This window comes from Strigops habroptila, chromosome 4 (assembly GCF_004027225.2).
Source record: "Strigops habroptila isolate Jane chromosome 4, bStrHab1.2.pri, whole genome shotgun sequence".
Lineage (NCBI taxonomy): Eukaryota > Metazoa > Chordata > Aves > Psittaciformes > Psittacidae > Strigops > Strigops habroptila.
This window is the reverse complement of record NC_046358.1, coordinates 85634535-85652671: the sequence shown is the minus strand read 5'-3', so window position 1 is coordinate 85652671 and position 18137 is coordinate 85634535. Positions and strand designations below refer to the sequence as shown.

The 18137-nt window shown below is 43.1% G+C and overlaps 1 protein-coding gene across 12 annotated transcripts in view; it reads right to left on the bottom strand.

Annotated features, from left to right (window-relative positions):
* Nucleotides 1–576: 576 nt before the first annotated feature.
* The window catches only part of RBBP6 (RB binding protein 6, ubiquitin ligase), a 29116-nt gene continuing 11555 nt past the window's right edge, over nucleotides 577–18137 (bottom strand). For 4 of the 12 annotated variants that reach the window (XM_030483253.1, XM_030483255.1, XM_030483254.1 and 1 more), the window contains 14 exons: nucleotides 16015–16059; nucleotides 13551–13639; nucleotides 13337–13433; nucleotides 12484–12623; nucleotides 11522–11694; nucleotides 10875–10978; nucleotides 10089–10444; nucleotides 8967–9060; nucleotides 8808–8886; nucleotides 8654–8711; nucleotides 7126–7491; nucleotides 6668–6769; nucleotides 3519–5267; nucleotides 577–2748 (listed from right to left, as the gene is read on the bottom strand). In XM_030483253.1, the coding sequence (XP_030339113.1) occupies nucleotides 999–2748; nucleotides 3519–5267; nucleotides 6668–6769; nucleotides 7126–7491; nucleotides 8654–8711; nucleotides 8808–8886; nucleotides 8967–9060; nucleotides 10089–10444; nucleotides 10875–10978; nucleotides 11522–11694; nucleotides 12484–12623; nucleotides 13337–13433; nucleotides 13551–13639; nucleotides 16015–16059 (5202 nt within the window). In that variant the 3' untranslated portion in view covers nucleotides 577–998. The remainder of the gene's footprint in view (nucleotides 2749–3518; nucleotides 5268–6667; nucleotides 6770–7125; nucleotides 7492–8653; nucleotides 8712–8807; nucleotides 8887–8966; nucleotides 9061–10088; nucleotides 10445–10874; nucleotides 10979–11521; nucleotides 11695–12483; nucleotides 12624–13336; nucleotides 13434–13550; nucleotides 13640–16014; nucleotides 16060–18137) is intronic. The other 8 variants (XM_030483260.1, XM_030483261.1, XM_030483263.1 and 5 more) reach the window with 4 other exon arrangements.

The window sequence follows — 18137 nt, the reverse complement described above, 5'->3', positions numbered from 1 at the left end:
AGTTTCCCTTTGCACTGGAGACGCTCACCCACTCTGCAGACTGCTGCCACATCAAACTCTAGGAACAAGCAGACAATCACCCAACCCACTCCTAATGGCTTCATTTACAGAGCACCTATGGGAGATTTCTGCTTTTGCTATTTCATTCTCTGATCTTCCTCTCCTTTTCTTCAACACGTTTTTGATGACTGCCAGGTATTCATATTCTTACGGCTCAACATCCATCAGCAAACTGCAGCCACTGCACACTAATACGCCATGAAGAATTCCAGCCAGCATGAAAGGTGAGGCGAGGGTCTGAGCTAGCAGTAGTTACCATTTGAACTACCACTTGGGGCCACACGTACCTTGTACAACAGAGCCCCAAGCCTGCCTGGCACACAAAACCGGTGCACCCTCAGCAGCACCTCCCCACATCACAGGATTTAACATCCTACCACTCCTTCAGAGCCAAACCCGTGGATACGCCGCGTTCCGCCCTCGTCAGCCACCAGCAAAGCCTTCCTCGGAGCTTTCCCTGCCGCTGCTCTCTCCCTGCTCGTGCCCGGCTCTCACTGCGAGTCTCATCACAGGGGATCGTTTACTGAAAACTTTTTATTGTAATCAAAAAGTGACAGAACAGGGCTGTGATGTACTCTGCAAACCATCCTGCCGGTACCGGTCACTGGTACCAGCCGCTTCTGCCAGGCGATAAAAAAAAACCCAGATGTGAAAGTCTTCACAGTACAGGAAACTCCACCCAAACTCACCAACGGTGGTTAAAAAGAAGATGCCCCAGCAAAACCTTTCATGTTACATGGTCACAACTCACAATTCTGTACAAAATGTTCACTTTTTATAAAGCTCTGATGTAAAAATCAAATAATCAAGCAGCAATATTTTAAGTGCAGCACAGGGTCTTCCATGTCATTATTTACAACGCTTGAATTCGTTTACATTTTAACAAAATTTAATACAGATGACTTAGGAATTAAGTCATTTTTTTATCATCTGTCATCCTATGTCGTGACAGATTTCACTTTTTGGTCATCTTTCTCTTTATCTTTGCTCTTCTTCGATTTCTTCTTCTTGTGTTTGTGTTTTTGGCTCTTCTCCAATTCCGTTTCGTTGCCGAGGTGTTTCTTATGCTTCTTGTGTTTCTTATGCTTCTTGTGCTTCTTCTTCTCTTTCTTCTTCTTCTTCTTCTTGCTGTCCTGGCTCTCCCCGGAGCTGGCGCTGCTGCTGTGGCTTCGGGTCTGACTCTCGGACGGGCTGTGGCTGCGGCTGCGGCTGACGCTGGGGCTGCTCTGACTTTGACTCCTGCTGGCTTCAGGCTGCTCGGCTGCGGGAGGAGCCGCCGCATCCTCCTTCACCTTCTCAACAGCCTTTTCTTTCTGCTCTTTAGGGGTTTTCCCTGCAGCTTCCTCCTCTTTTGCTGATACGTTACTCTCACTGTCACTCTCGTTGTAGTCCGGGACGAACGCAGCCTCGTCGGTCTCTCGGGTCAGGTCAGAGGAGAGCCGTGAGGAGCTGCTCACCTGAGGCTTGGGCTTGACAACACCTTTATCGTTCTGTCCAGCCACGTTCTCTTTCTCATTTTTTGCTTCTGGTGATTCTTGTTTCACAGGTGGTTTGGTAACACCCGGCTCTTTCTCTTTATTGCTCTTTAATTCTGGGAGGTGCTTCTCCTTCTCCTTCTCTTTCTCCTTTTCTTTCTCCTTCTCCTTTTCCTTTTCCTTTTCTTTTTCCTTCTCCTTTTCTTTTTCTTTTTCCTTCTCCTTTTCTTTTTCTTTTTCCTTTTCTTTTTCCTTTTCCTTTTCTTTTTCTTTTTCCTTTTCTTTTTCCTTCTCTTTCTCTTTCTCCTTCTCCTTTTCTTTTCCTGAATTTTTCTCTAGAGATTTGTGTTCGTCTGATGTACGCTTGGAGTCATGAGCAGCTTTGTGCTCAGACTGCTTCCGCTCACGCGAGGGACTGTAGCTGCTCCTTTTGGCCTCTCCAGTGCCCTTTTTGGACGGCTCTGCTCGCTCCTCTCTCGGTTTACTCTTCTGTGTGGATGCAGAGTCTCTGTTTCGAGAGGGGGAGTCTTTTCTCCTCGCTAGTTCACTCTTTTCATCTCTGCGTTTGGAACTAGAATGATCTCTGTTGCCATCATGGTCAGATTTCTTGTCTCGGTTGGGAGTGAAGTCCTTGGCAGTGGATCCCCGGCCAGGATCGTGCTTCTCAGAAGATCTGCTCTCCTTGGAAGACTGGGAAATGGTTTTTCCATTTCCTGGCTCAGCTGCACGTTCCGAGTGGTCTTTTTCTGGCTGAGCACTGCTCTTTCTCTTCTCAGAAGTGTCCTTGTCTGATAACGAATGATCCCGCTCTTTGGCTTTTCCTTTTTCACTCGACACAGAACTTTTTGAGCTCTTTGCATCATGCTGGGAGCTTTCGTAACTCGCCTCTTTTGTAGATTTCTGCGCTTTCTCCAAAGGCTCTGTCTCTTTTTCACTGTGTTTTATGGGGTTTGCTGGCTTAGCACTCACATTTTTTATAACACTAGCAGGTTTCCCTATGTTTGTGGGCACCTGGGTAGATTTAATGTCTTCCTCTTCAGACTCAAAGTCATCTTTATCCCACTTTGACTGAGGGACTTGGATCATAATAATGACATCTTCAGCAGGGGCTGTTATATCATTATTATACTCCTCCATGGTCTTGATGACAGTTCGTTTGGTATCTGTCTTTTCTTCAGGCTTTCTAACAGGGCTTCCTCCAGTAGAACTAGTGCTAAGAGGAAAAAACCATACATTAGTAAGGGGTGAGATACACACAGCACCATCTCTGTGGCATTTTACAGAACAGCTTTTGTTTCAGTTCTCAATCTTCAGCATTTTTCCAAAAGATGTTCTCTAAAACATTTCAGCGAGTGAGGATCTTCGTGAGCCCACTGGCTAAGAGTATGAGCAATCAGTTCATTCAGTATCCTGCCCCTATACATTTAATTAGCAAAGACACAAGATTATCAGATTGGGGACTGTCTGATCTGGTAATTCCTTCATGTCCTATTTCTACCAATAGCAGACAGATATTCATTCTTGTTTCGACATCTAAGCAAGCAATTATGGAGAGGTGACTACATAGAACCAAAGCTTTGTCCTCATGTCCCAGTGTTCTTTACAGGACCTTGAAATGTTTAAAATGCACAATACTGCCTGGCACAGACATGTATTTCTCCTTGCCTTTTGAAATAAGCTGGACTTGAAGGAAAACAGAGGGGACGCCTCAATCAACATGTAATGAATAAGAGGGGGAAAGAAAGTCCCAGAAGTCAGGGTCAAACATGCCCAATGAATTACCCTTACCAGCTTTCTGCAGAGCCTGCTCCATTTCTTTAACAAAACTTGATTTTGACCCCAGAATAGTTTAAGAGGAAGGATCACAGATTATTCATCATTCAGCACCGATTTAGCTGTTCCTTTCAGTAGTCACCATACACAATTTTACACATTTCGGTGGGGAGGAGGAAAGAAAGAATAAGGAAAGAAATGCTGAGGTACCTTGTGTAGTCTACAAGAGTAGAGCTAGATGCATCAGCTGCTGTTACTTTTCTCCTCACTTTTCCCTTCGTTTTCTCTTGTTTCACTTTGCTGCTGCTCGGCTCAGGTTTCTCCACAGGCTCTTTTGCAGGTGGTACGTTCTCTCCACTCACAATCTTTTTGCCCGTTTCTCGGTTTAGTTTAATCTTTTTGGCAGGGTTGTTGAGAAAAGCAGATTTATCCTTGTCTGGAGTTCTCTCTCCTTTCTCACCATCGGGCTCAGCCTTCCCCTTCGGCGATGTTTTTGATTCAGCCGTTTCTGGTTTGGAGGCCTTTGTGGAAGTGGCTTCATGCTCTTTATCAACCTTTTCATCTGCTTTTCTTTTCCTTTTTTCAGGTTTTGCATCAGAGGGTTTGCCTTTTTCTGCAGGTTTTTTTGTCTTGTCCTCTTTAGTGGAGGGCTTCTCTGACTTGGTTTCTTTCGGATGGTCTTTCTTTGCCTTCTCCTCCTTGGCTGGCCTGGTTTCTGTGTGATCTTTTGTCACTTTCGGGTGAACTTTCCGTGGGGTACCAAGAGCCTTCTCGTCCTTTTGAGAGGAAGATGCTTTAACACTGTCTGTCTTTGGCAACTCCTCCTTCACCTTTTTCACAGGAGGTTCTGTACGAGGAGACTTTTCGCGGTCGGGGTCCACCTTCTCTTGGGAAGCTTTGGCTGGCTTCACTGCGCTGTCCTTCTTAGGAGGAACGGCCACTTCTGCTTTCCGCTTCGTCTTGTCAGTCTTTGCTTTTGGCTTATCCTTCTCTTTTTTCTCCTTTTCAGACACAGGTTTGAAAGCAATGGAATCTGCTTCCATGGGCTCATCTCTCACAGGGGTGGCATCGTCTCTGCTTGGAAGTATGAACAGGGAGTCTGTTTTAACGTCTTCTGTTGCAACGGCCTCTCTTGGTTTCCTCGCACCCTCCAACATCTCAGCATTAGCAAATCCTTCATTCTCATCTCCTTTCCTTCTCTTCCGGTGTTTTTTATGTTTATTTCCCTTGCCATCTCCCAGAGGATTTTCCACCTCCTTCTCTTTCGATTTTGTAGGATCTTTGACACCATGGCTCTCTCTTCCAGAGGGTTTTTCGGGATAATTTCCAGCTATACTACGATTCCGGTGGCTCTGCCCACCAGGATAATCCTCCCTACGCCCCCGAGCATAGGGCGAGTTCTCCCGCCTGGTCCCGGGGGCACCAAACCTCTCTGGAGAAAAGTTTTCCCTGCTGACGGGAGGTCGAGGTTGAGCACCAACCGCGTAGCCCTTGTAAAACTTCTCGTACCATTCTCTGTAGTTCCTTTCCCATTCTCTGTATCTTTCCTTCTCAAACGGGTCTCTGAAGTCCACAGATCTGCCATAATAAGCTTTCATATCGTAGGGTGGAACTTCTCTGTATCTGTTAAAATACTCCCTTTCTCCTTCCCCCTGAGGTACAGTTCGTTTAGTGGGAGACTGGCCTCGAAACACTGGAGACCGTGATCGTGAGTGGTACCTTCGGTAGGGGGGTGACCTTGACCTGGAGCGGTGGTACCCATGTGACCGGGATCGAGACCGATAGTTCCGACTCTTCCCTTTGCCTCTTCTCTGGTACGGTGGAGATCGCGAGTAGGAACGAGAATGGGAACGACTGAACGAGCGAGAGTAGGAGCGAGAGCGGGAAGAACCTGATCTTGACTTGGAGTAGGTGTAGGAGCTCCTAGAGTAAGACGAAGCACTATAGGGAGACTTGGACCTTAAAAGAAAACACAACACAAAAAAATAAATGAAGTTAATTCAAAACAGTCGCTCTCCCCTGTTTTTTTCTTCCCAAATTTGGTCTGTTTTTTTTTTTCTCTTCAAATGCTTATGTCAAAGCTTCTTTCAGCTGCTGACATAATGCTACTGCAAACTGAAAAACTTGATAACATGTAAAGTTTCTGCTTACAAGACAGAACAGCTGCTGCTTTGTTAGTGTAAAACATACAGGAAGGGTAAGTCTATTTCCACTCACTTCTATCACAGGAGCTACCAGTGCTAGGGATTGATTTAAGGTGGTGTGTACTGGCCTCTACTGGTACGTGAACACGCACATTTTCCACTACTCGGCTACTACATGCAGTGCAAATCATTTTTGTTGCAGTAAAATGCAAAAAGAGCAAGTCTTAATGGCTACAGTGCAGTATCAAACATCCAGAAAACACAGTTTAGCCTGCAGACAGCAAAGCTCAATGTTAAAGGCCAGCTCAGCCTGTTCAACCTCACTACTGACTTGGCAGTTTGTGCTGCAGTCTTACACACAGGACTACTCGATCCACACCTCCAGCTAGATGTCCTAGAGACTTCTGCACATCTCTCACTCTAACCAAGGCTAGCGACAACATTGCAAGAAAAAACATACTAAAAGCTTCTAAACTCAGCCTCTAGTAACATGACTGGGTGCCATGCCTAGGAAAGATACTGACAGCGTTCCTAAAGGAGAGCTATTCGCACTCCTGCCCAAGCCACTCTGGGGACAGAACACATCAGCTGCCCTCAGTGTTTCCATCACAAGTTTTTATTTCTGTTTTTTTTTTTTTAAGAATCATTTCACATTACTCCACATCCGTTCATTAGCATCATTCCTCCTCTCCAAGTCCTTCGCCAGTTTAAGATTTCCCTACAAACAAGTCTGATCTTTTAAATCCAAAGAAAAATTTAACAATGTCAACAAAATACCAGCTTGCAGTCCAGGTTAACATCTCTCCGTGTAGCCACACGAGATAGACAACAGAGGAAATGAGACAATTTCTCTATCTCCTCCAAAGTGCTTTGAGGTAATGGTTACAATCAGAGTAGGGAGATGCAGAAAATCCAGCCACTACCCCTGTCCAGTTTCTGGTCTCCTCACGCTGTCCGGAGAGGAAGGATGTCACTGCAGAGACACCGCGTAAAAGAGACCCCTGCTCCTTGACAGCTACTGCTCAATTCTAACTATCAGTCCACTAATCGCTGCCGTAACCTAGTAAGCTAGGTGAGCTAGTAACCTGCACATGGCACTCCTATCACTGCTAATCCCCTGAATCATCCAATCCATCTAACAACAGAGGTGGAGTGACCTCCTCCTGATTCTTCTAGACAATCTGCTTCTCCATTACGGACATGTAAAGCAGTTACCTGGAAAATGAACGCCTACGCTCCTTTTGAATCTTTTTATATTCCATCAATTCCTTAGCAAAATCATTTGTAAACTCATCAAGTTTGGACTTTTTCTTTTCCCTGTTAAAATAAGTTTGACCTTTATTACAATTATAGTTTGACCTTTATTACAAAAAGACATCAAGAAACAAAACATGGCCAATATGAGAAAATGTATACTGCATGCAATGCAAAAGGTGAACATCCTATTTAAGCAAAAACAGTTGAGAATTCCTACACGTTTTAGGGAAAGTTTTAGAATTACATTTGACTGGTTTTAGTTTTGCATGTTTACCATCTGCAACGAAAAAGTATACTGGAAGAAACACTATGTCATTTTTGCTTATCTCAGATGCACTTTAGTGTAACCGCAGTCCGATACGCTACCGAAATACAACAATGAAAAGCAATGCAAGGTCAGCGAGCTGAATACTTACTCCTCTTTAAGTCTCCGTTGCTCTCTGTAAAACTCCTCCCTAGATAAGGGAGGTGCTTGTGTCGTTGGGATGGTATTGGAATGAGCCGTTGGTACTGCTGTTGGTACCCACGCTGATGACATGTTTGCAGGAGCTGGGGGGTATCCTGGAGGGGGGACAGTGTACCCAGCGGATGGAGGCTGCCCAGGTGGAAACTGAGGAGGAAACTGTGGTGGTGGTACCCCAGGAGGAAGAGGAAGTGCATGTGGTGGTGGAGGATACAAGGGAGGTGGAGGCACAGGCACAAAGACTGGTGCTGATGCTGGTAGTGATGGGGCCTGAGTCCTTTGGGCACGGTCACCATGCAGGCGTCCTCGATTTGAACTTCTAAAGAAATCCAAAAACTCGTGTCACTGTTTGTCACACCCTGCCCTGATTTCAAAGAGGAAAGCGAAGGAAGCGGGAGCATGGTGGCGTGCACTTCTTGTTCTCAACTGAAGCATTTGTCTCCCCGCTTTCTGTTCATTTGAGACCACAGCCATTTCTTGATCCTCATACTTGCCTTCCACATCCTCACCCCCAGCAGTTCCCTCAGTCTTCTCTCCTTATGCTCAGCTTTGCGACTGGGGATGGTGCTGCCCATGCTTAAGAGACTCCCATCTCCCACGCGCCCAGTGCCCACTGCTCCTCTGCCACTCCTTGAGGCACTTCACACTTCTGATCTTCAGAGTACTGCACAAATATAAACTGATCTTCTCTCAAACTTCTTCTAACTTCTCCCACCTACGCTTCCTACGGTGCTGCCTCGTGATGATGTGTTTGGCCTGTTCTCCTCCCTGAACTGTTATTTTCTTGTTTACTGAATATGAGATTTTAGGCAATCTGTGGGATGGATCCTGGATTTTGTCTGGATTGATCTTAAGATTCTATACACGCAGTGCACCCTTACAATCCATCTGTAACATTATATATATGTATATACACCAAAAGGACTAACTTGACACTGCAATACCAGATAAAACAGACTCCCCTCTCCCTAACTGAGAGAGGGCAGCCTGGCTATTTGGGATGACTAAATTAGAGAAATTCATAATTGTCATAAAATAATAGTGCTGATTCTTCCAATCATTTGCTCAATCAGCATCAACTAAGTTGTTGAAGAATGTTGGAGGCTGATTTCTATTGGGATATCAATTTCTTCAGCCCTAGTCAGCCAGTAATCAAATGGGTGGCCTTCCATTAATCTTTACATTATATTTGATTTTTATATGTAATTATGGTTTCCTCAAAGAGAGTTCATTTTTCAGAGTCCTCTCTTCAATTATGGACTGGAGTTTCATGTTAAATGATCTTTCTGCACGCACAGATCCCCTTTGTTAAAGGTAATTCAAATTAAGCCATTGAAAAATTAATTATCACTTGTATTCTCCACAGCTCTCTGTGCGCACTTATTTCATTAGAAACCAGCAGATGTGTAAGTTACGTGGTACAGCCTAATTTAACAGCTTACAAGTACTAGCAACATATTGAATTTGTGTAGGATACTTACAGTTCCCAGCCTGGTCTGCCGCCTGCTGAGCGAATGGTTCCAGCTCTCATGGGATGACCTTTGGGAGTGGGGAGAGGAAAAAGAAAAGCCCTCAAACATTCAGTTTATCTAAAGATGGCATTTTAGAAGAAAGTCTAAAGTTATCGTTACTTACCAGTTGTGGGTATTGATTGTCCTTGAGGGCCCAGAAGACTTGGTAATGCTGGTTGTCTCAGTACAGGAACCTGATAGCCCTTGTGAATAAATGCAAACAGTTAGGAAATAAGCCCGACTAAAATGCAAGAACCACTGCTTATGTTGAAACAAAATTTACCTTCTCTTCCAACAGACTGGTGATTGACAGAGGGGAAGATTTAGAAAGCTCAGCGGCAGTCACCAGAGCAGCAGGAGGTATAACAGTATCATCACTACAAAACAACAGATTTAGATTATTCAAACAGTGTTTTGAAGTGCTACTGGAAATACAAAGTCCCAGGTGAGGAAAGGCAGACTGCTGTAAATAGAGAAATAAATGTAGAAAATAATCTTTCCCAGATTGACAAACGTGAGGTTGACAGATTCCAAAGGAAGCACTGACGAGAGGTCGGTTTGGGCTCCTGATATTCAAAGAGCTCACTCCAAAACGCTTTATTAAGCAGGCTGCGCATGAATGGATCAGAGTTTTGGAAGATGCAGGAACTGAAATGCTATTAGGAAATGTTTATGTACAAGTTCAGAGGCTGCCTTAGAGGTTCTGCTGAACTGTGACCCTTTGTGCTGAGCGGTACAGCCGAGCCTGGCAGTCTTGTGGACAGAACAGCTATTTGCATGCAGGGCATAAAGCTGGAAGGATGCAAGCCCTGAACAACAGCACAGATCTTTAATGTATTCTCATGACTTCACTGGGTTGCAAAATTAGACTGTCATGTTTATAAATACTTCAAATTTACAGTGTTTCAGTTTCATTATGCATCACTGACTACACTCTGTATTACTGAGGATGATTCTAACTTATCTTAATAGTGATGGCAGAAATACTGTAGAAAAAAGCAATGTGAGAACACCTGGTCAACTGTACCTATAATCCTGCTTTTACACTTCACGGAAGTATTTCCCCAGCACTAAAGAGAAACTGATACACTCGAGGTTTGGCATAACCACGTGGTTACTTTAGGAATTGATAGCCACTTAAAATCAAAGGGTTCCTGGGGACCAAAAGGTTCCTCCTCCAGGGTAAACCTGTACTGAATGACTGTAAGGGAACCAAACACGAATACTACTGAGAAAATTCTTGCATGGGGCACACTTCAACTTATCAAAGTAAAAGCAAAACCCAGAACTTCCACAATTACCTAGAATTGTCCCTAATTATACAAAAATCACTAGCTGAGAACTCAAGAATCTAATTCAGCATTTTGGTGTCTTTGATATTCATCTCGTCTATGGATTTACTCACCGAAAAGGTCCATCTGGCTTTTCACCACGGAGAGACAGGGACACTGATGGAGGGAGATCAGAGACGACGACAGAAGATGGATTTACGGGCAGCCCAGCTGCCACAGATGATGGACCTGGAGCCAAGGATGACAGAGCAGAACGAGAAGCCAGAGAAGCTAACGGAATCATTAGTGGTTCCGGTCTTGTTGGCCGGAGCAGAGGCTGCAGGTTGCGTGTTATTGTTTGCCTCATGAGAGGTGGTGGAGGTGGTGGCGGTGGTGGCAGCTGCTGCTGCTGTTGCTGCTGCTGTTGCTGCTGAATCTGCTTACGGAGCCTTTTTGTGTAGCCAGTTTCATTTTTGAAGTTGTTCACAGCCTAGAGGCAGAAGAACATTTACAACAAGGTACGATGAAACTTCAGCAGATGTATGAACACTGTGTTCATTTTTTGTGTATTACTTGTGTATTCCTTAAATGCCATCAATCCTGAAATAAATCAACACACAGCTGTATGAACACAGCACACGAACACTGTAGTTAATGATTGGTAACTCTGTATTTGAAGTACTTCAGTGTTAACACTGAATGTGAAAGGAAATAACGTTAAACAACAGCGTGACCTCAATTTGCCAGATTGTCCCTAAAAAGTTGCTGGCTTCTGTTAGCAACAGACAACGTATCTGAAAAGTAGATGTAGCCTTGTTCAATTTAACCTTGCTTAAGGAGATAAAAATGAGTATTTTTTTCCCTTTCTGCTTGCTACAAATAGACTTTCCTTACAGCTTACACAGAAGCAGTTGTGTTACCTGGCGTAAGAACTTGTTGGCAATTAAAGCATCAGGAGAAACATCTGTCTGATGACACGTTGGGCACGTATGTTCCTCAGACTCCAGTAATGCTGTTCTAATACCTGTGAATTGGAAAAATCAAAACAGTTTTTAGCCAAACTAAGGAAATACTTGGGATTCTAATCAATTCTAAAAACACTTCCATGACAACTTCTGCGTAAGTGAATAAAACACATCTCAAAAAACCACTGGCAGGTCTGAGTTATGAAGGTTTTAACTAACTCTTCCATGGAGAAGCACATGGATTATATGCTCAACTATCTGTGTGGTGCAGACCCCAGTAAGTCACCAGACTTGGCTGTATAATCATGTATGAGAAAGAGCTGTGGACAAACACAGTGTATTTGATATCTAATACTGTAATCACCTGCACAGTTACCCCTCTTCTCATACTTGTTCTTCCACGTGTAAAGAGGATTTAACTAGATACATAAGGGAAGAAAGTTTTCTGCCTCTTCTTCCCCCCCTTATAGCTTTATATATTCCTGTTCAATGTATACTCAAGTATTAAATAGAACTAGTGACAACATAATTTCCTTATAATTTCTGCTTTCAGAAGATCAGATTTGACATTTCAAATTAACAAACACGGGAGTAACACTTACATTCATCACAATAACTGTTCCCACAGCAGGGAATAACAACTGCATCCGTCATGATATCTTTACAAATGAGACATAACAGCTCATCTGGAATAGGATCGTCTTCTTCTGAGGAGGAGGATGGCTCCTCTGGTAAAAAAGGAGGCTTTTCCTTCTTTCCTATAGCATAAGCTTCCCTGGAGGGAGGGTGGGGAAAGAAGAAGAAACAAGTTAAAGGGAAACTTTTCCAAGCTTTGCATTTTACCAAAGGAAGGTAACAGATGGAATCCTCACTCCACATCAGCCTTCTGAAACACAGGCATTTCGTTTCAATTACTATTTCTACAGCCACACCACTAGAATAGGAAGGGGGAACAATCCTCCTTCTGCAGAACTCTCCCATTCACTGGATCAAGAAAGAAATTAGCTCAGACTAGAAAAATACTTGACACCTAGAAATCGGATGAAATGAATCCCATCTCTCCTTTGCCACAGGGCAAATGTAAATTGCAGGCTCAGGATAAAGCTAGTCTCCAAGTAATTGCATTTGATAAAGGAAAGAAGTCTATGTTACAGCTTCTACAAAAGGAGATATGTGACAGAAAAACCAACGTGCCACCAAGTGCATTTTAAAGCAGCCACTCTTGTCAGCACACACAGTATTTTCTTAGCTGATAGCAACAGTGGAACTCCGGTCTGTTTCACACGAGGGATTTGATGCAAGTCCAGCAGCTATTTGTTAAACTTTGCAGAAAGCCTTTGAAACATAAACCAGAAGCAAAACGGGCTCTCAAAGGAACGGCTCCACTGCAAACACCTTCTGCAGAAATAGATTCTCAGTGTACCACGAGATCAACCAACTTCCCGGGGCATGAACGGTAGGACCACCCCTGCTTTGCTGGGAAAGCATCCCAGATTTTAAGGTTGAGATACAATGACAACGACTCCCTTTGCAGTCAGGAATTCCCGATGGATTCCATACTTACGCATCAATGGTTGGTATGGCGTATTTTCCAGTGTTTGTGAGCATGGCACCCTTGGTGTTGGGATCTTTCACCTCCATCATGAAACTCCTTGGAATTCCTGTGCTCTTTTTAATTCTGGGAACAGACTCAAAGTTTTTGTCCTGTTAAGAAAAGAAATGCACATTCCTCATCTCAAACCCACACTTAAAATGAGATTGCAATTATCATTTTAAGCAGCAAAAGCCTTTAATCCTCTCCTTTTACCCAGCATAAGGGTTGCTCAACTAAAACACTGATTTTCCTAAATGAGCATGGTCAGGATGTCCCAAAGGCTTGAGCAGAGCTTTGAGCTCAGTTGACATTCTTGGCTTACCCTCAGGTTCCTTAAGGGCGAAACAGGCCTTAGCTCACCATCCCCAGGGACAGCAGACACAAACCTGCTCCTCCTCCAAATGCCAAGGGAGAGCTTAAGTCAGGGCTCTGGATCAGCCATTGGAGAAACTTCAATTCACCAGCTACAGGTGAAGGCTGAATTCACACCTCATGCATGTACATTCAGTGACTAATGTTAAATGGCATGAATACTCAGAGACTTGGGTAAGTAAAACATGCAAATATTCAACAGATGGGGTCAAGAGAGACATCTTTTTACACAGAATGCTAAAAATTGTGAACTGTCATGAAAAGAAAGGGTTAAAAACAGAGAAAATTTCCCAATAATATCAAAATATACTTGAAAGTTCAGAGAAAGATTTAGACACATTTAAAGCCTATGACCTAGAAGGAAGCAATTCTTAACATGAGTATTCCTGGATTAGTTACCAATTGCCCAGGTAACAAAATGAAACCCTCAGCACAGCCCCCCCAGTCTTACCCCATTTGTTGGGCAGTTCTTTATATAGTGGCCAGGCTTCCCACAGCGAAAGCAAGTGTACGATGGTGGAGGCGGACCCACGGGCTTCTTCATGTAACTAGAAGGTTTTGGGGAAAAAAAGAAAGAAGGGATGTGTGTGTGTTTTGTTAAAGCCAACATCTCTACTATTTTTACACAATCTTCAGAGAACAGATGTGACATTCTGGACACTTACTTGACTGGATCATATTCATGGCCAGACTGTGTCATCATAGCTTTTATTTTATCTTCTTCGGAAGCATTGGCTTCAGCCAGATTGGCGGTCTGTTTAACAGGCAATTATTTGACACACACATTAGAAACACATTTAAGCCCACACAGCCAAAGACAACACCACTCATCCAATCCTGTAAAGAGCAGCACAACACTAGCTGAGCTTGCATGAAAACAGCTGCTTATATAAAATATATTTGTCCTGAAGATGTTCTGGGGAGTCCTTACGCCATTACATGATGTTTATGTGCCTGTCAGCCTACTTGAAAAGAGCATTGTTGGGCACTCAAACCTTAGGCTCTGTTTGTACCTGACATAAAGGCTTGTGTAACCAGTCCAGTTTTCTTCCACGTGGACTGAAGCGATGTGTAGAAAAAAATATATACACTATCCAGTGTTTTTAAACTGCTTTTGAAGCTCCAGACTATTTGAAGGAGAAGATATACACTGTACAATCAATTAAGATGTATGCAAGTAGCATTATCTACATTTTGCAGCATTAAAAGGACACGCAACTTAGGAGCTGGGGCAGTGGCTTTTGCTTGCTGAAATTCAGACATGGAAGCATTGAAAGGAATCCAGCTCTTTCTGATCCCTCAGAAAGACATAAGGTTCTCTTCAGTAGAAACGTGACCATCATGTGCTGCGGGCAGCCCAAAGTGCATGTTCCCCCACTAACTTCTCCAGATTAAATGATTTAACTGCAGTCAGAACAACCTGCAGGTTCTTCCCAGTTGACTGTGTCCTTTTAATTTACAAACTGTAACAGAAACCTTATGCAGAACTAGATCTTCAAATTACTGAAGCCAGCTGATTTAAGTCATATTTGTTAAAGTATTTTTATTACACACTAGTCCAGATACAAGCAGGGTCTAAGGGAGTGACTAAATGATTTGGACCTTCAAGCACCTACCATTCAGATCAAGCACTCATGGTTCTGGTTTTATATGCATTCATTCACAAAAGCAACCAACTAGTTTCAACTTTTTATTAAATGGTTGTTTCATATACACAGGAGTTTCCCAACAGTAACACAATCCAGATGAACAGCTATGAAATCATTGCCATTAACACGTACAGAAAACTTTACAGGTATTTGACTAATTTGTTTGAACCCAAACGGTTTACAAAACACATCCAAAGCCCACAAAACATTACTAGGAATAGACCAAAATTCAAAGATGGCATTTAATACAGAGTAATAATAAACCAGAAAACTGTTAACACATTACCTCCACACTAAGCCAGCCTGGACTCAAGAGGTTAGAGGAAGTAACAGTTTTGAGCTGCTTTCTGATATGTTCCTGCATTTTCCTGCAATCCTTAAGTTTTTCTCCAAAGTTTATCTATGCACACACTTGGAAAGCTTGTCACATTTTAGAGTAAAACTTCACATGAGTTTACAGAGCCGAGGACACGTTTAGGGACAGCACTAATGGAGACCAATTGCTTTTGGTGGCTACCTCCAAAACTATTTTGCTGGGGCTTTTTTTGCCCAATGCACGCAATTTGATTTCTGCAGTGGGAGAAGGGAGAAGTTACCGTTGGGGAAAGATTCCTCCTTCTTGGAAATTAGCTCCAGCCTTTGTTTTGGGAAGAAAGAACTAGCTCCTCTGCACCGGGCCCTGCCTTCTCTAAGCTTTGTCACTTCAAAGACTAGGAATTAAGTGGCCGGCACTACGCCTTTTCACCGAGTGCAGTCACTAGTGCTTTCCCAGACAGAGTTACACATTGTTGAGCAAAAAAAGCAAGCAGTTCCATCGCAAAACATGGCATTACAACAGTTCCAGAAGGTCACAGCTGCTAGTTTATGCCACACATACACATTGGTATATTCCTATGAACAATTAGGTACATTTACACAATTTACACAGTCTGCGTTCAAACAAATTAGATCGGGTTGTCCACTGTCTGTCTACTACAGCTTATGGAATTGTGCAGCATTCCAAGAATGGCTCTGTAACTGGAATGACTAGGAATTCAGAAATAAGCCATGCAATTGTCCATGTTATTGTGGCTGTTGCAGCCTCCCTGCAATGTCCGTAACTTACAGCCAATTAAATTCTTCTGCAAAAATTGTGTTAGTTTCCAACGCAAAATAAACCAAAGGTATGAAAAACGGTAAAGAGCTTCTGAAGGGCTTCTTCTCTGTGTCTTGAGGATGAGTAACACTGCAACATTATGCTGAGGCTGATAAGGCACTCCCCTTCTATCTTCCCAAACTGGGAACTACTCTTTACAGGATAGTATCAAAATATACACACATTTTAAAGTTAAAATGAATACTTTAAATTATTAAGGATTAAGTTAAAGCTTTGTTCTGATTACAACAGTTATCCGGCTATAGAGCACAGCAGAGATTTAAAAAGAAGAAACAAACAGGTTTTTTTAAAGTATTTGACAAGAATATATATATATATATATACCTTAGTAAGCTGGGCCAGAGAAATAGATGCAGAAGAGTCATCAATCTGTTCACAAAAAATTAAACACATATTCAAGTTCTACAGTCAAAACATGGCAACAGTTAACCTCTACTGTAGTCTGAAAGGCTGCACTATACCCACTGAGCGTCCCTGGAAGAGGCATTTCCAACCCAGTGTCAGTTGTATTTGTTCAAAACAACGTCCAAACCTATGGCAGCTTAAGGGTTCCTATGTGGTTAATGAGAAGGAACTAAAATAGCCAGCCCCCCCTAGGATGGACTTATTGCTCCAGAGTATCTCACACAGGGACCCTCCCAAATGCTCACAGTGGCTTAAGAATCAAAGGGGGGAGGAAACTGTCAGTTCTCAGTTAAAAAGGACTTTAAAGCATCACTGCAGGAAGCTTCAGTGGAGTTTGTAAGTTAATCACTTCTAAATGCACATGGTTATGCTTTTATGAACTCAGACTAGCTGCTGTCCGAATAAAGCACCAGCACAGCAGCCCTGAATCATGAACTCTGCCTCTCCTGTTGGTAAGTTTAAAAATGCCAAACTCAGACCCCACCAAACCCAAGTAAAACCACCGATCCAAAGCATCAGCCTCAACAGTAACCCACCACTTTGTCTAGAAAAAAACAGCTGCTTAAACTATATTTAAATAAAGGTGTTTATCATGACAGAATAACCTATAAAAGCTGAGAAAACTCCTTTCTTGTATTTTATTAAACCACCATTAGGCCATACTACCCAAATTAGCCTGGGAAGTGAGAATTTAGTACTTCCTTGCTACCAGACCAAACCCAGTTCTAAATGAACAAAGGCAGAAAGTGGAAAGCACACTCTTGATATTGAAAACATGGATTCAGAGCAGAGCCCTGTATTTTTCTCTCCAATGGAAACACACTGCTCCCTCCCAGCTACCTACAGCTACACTTGTAGGAATGAAGTCCCAGGCCATTAGTTGGGAATGGGCCACAGTGTTTGCTGAGAACTGAACACTGGAGCACAGTTTTTCCACAAGTAAAAAGGGAAACTCTTCTTCCTGTTCCACTATATTGCATTATATTATGCCACAAAAGCTTACACAAGCTAAGCTTATGCTAGTAAAACATCATCAGGAAGACACTCAAATCACTGCTTATTGTGTCTTTAAGTTGTTCAAATCCACAGAATAAAATGTCACAATGAAAACTGAACATCTCTCCTCAAAAGGCCACTGAATTGGAAACAGCTCCTGTCCTTCCCTACACTAGGTAACAAAGAATTGAAGGACCAGTTTTAGCAGATTGGGGAAAAAAAAACCTCACACCAGTTAACAATTCCTTCTCTACCTGTCTAGGAGAGCGCATGCAACGTTACTGCATTACTAACTACAAGCTCTTAAAATGTGCATTTGGAGAGGAACACCCAGATCTGGAAAGAGAGACCTTCTCTCCACTGCAAATCTTACCAAAGATTGAACTTTTCTCCTTTTGAGAACATTCTGTACCTAGTTCTGTTAAAGGAAGTCTGATCAAGGATTCTGTAGCTTCACACTCCATATGCCACTCTTTCTTACATGCGGAAAAACAGGCCCGTGTTCTCTCATGGCAGGCTCAGCCACTGTCATTCCGTGGTTTTTCAGAAAGAAACAAGGAATTAGGGAAGCTCCCTGTTGGAGCCTGGCGTTAAGCAGTCTAGGATTGACCAGTAACCAAAACAGAACAGTCAGTAAACTATGAACTAGCTCTGGGGTTTTTTAGGAAGCAGTTATCAGATGGCCTGCAGGCAACAGTCCAATTCCTTAAAGGAGGCAGTAGCACTCCTTTCTACTCAGCAGATATCAAAATCAGCAAATAGATAATCAACGGACTATTTGGTATGTGTTTGCCCAACAGCTGCCCTCCAATGACCCTACATGCCTGTGTCTATGCCCCCCCACCTTTAAACTTCTACTCAATTATTTCCTGCCAGTCCCTCCACTCAGTCCAGCACAAACAACATCTCCATGATACTTGCATATAACCCAGACATAATACTGCAGAAGAATTGGGGAGGGGACATGGGACAACCCCCCCCGCCCCCAAACCATACTCAACAGTCAGTGTATTAACTCCCATTTCAAAGAAAAGACTAAGCAGAAA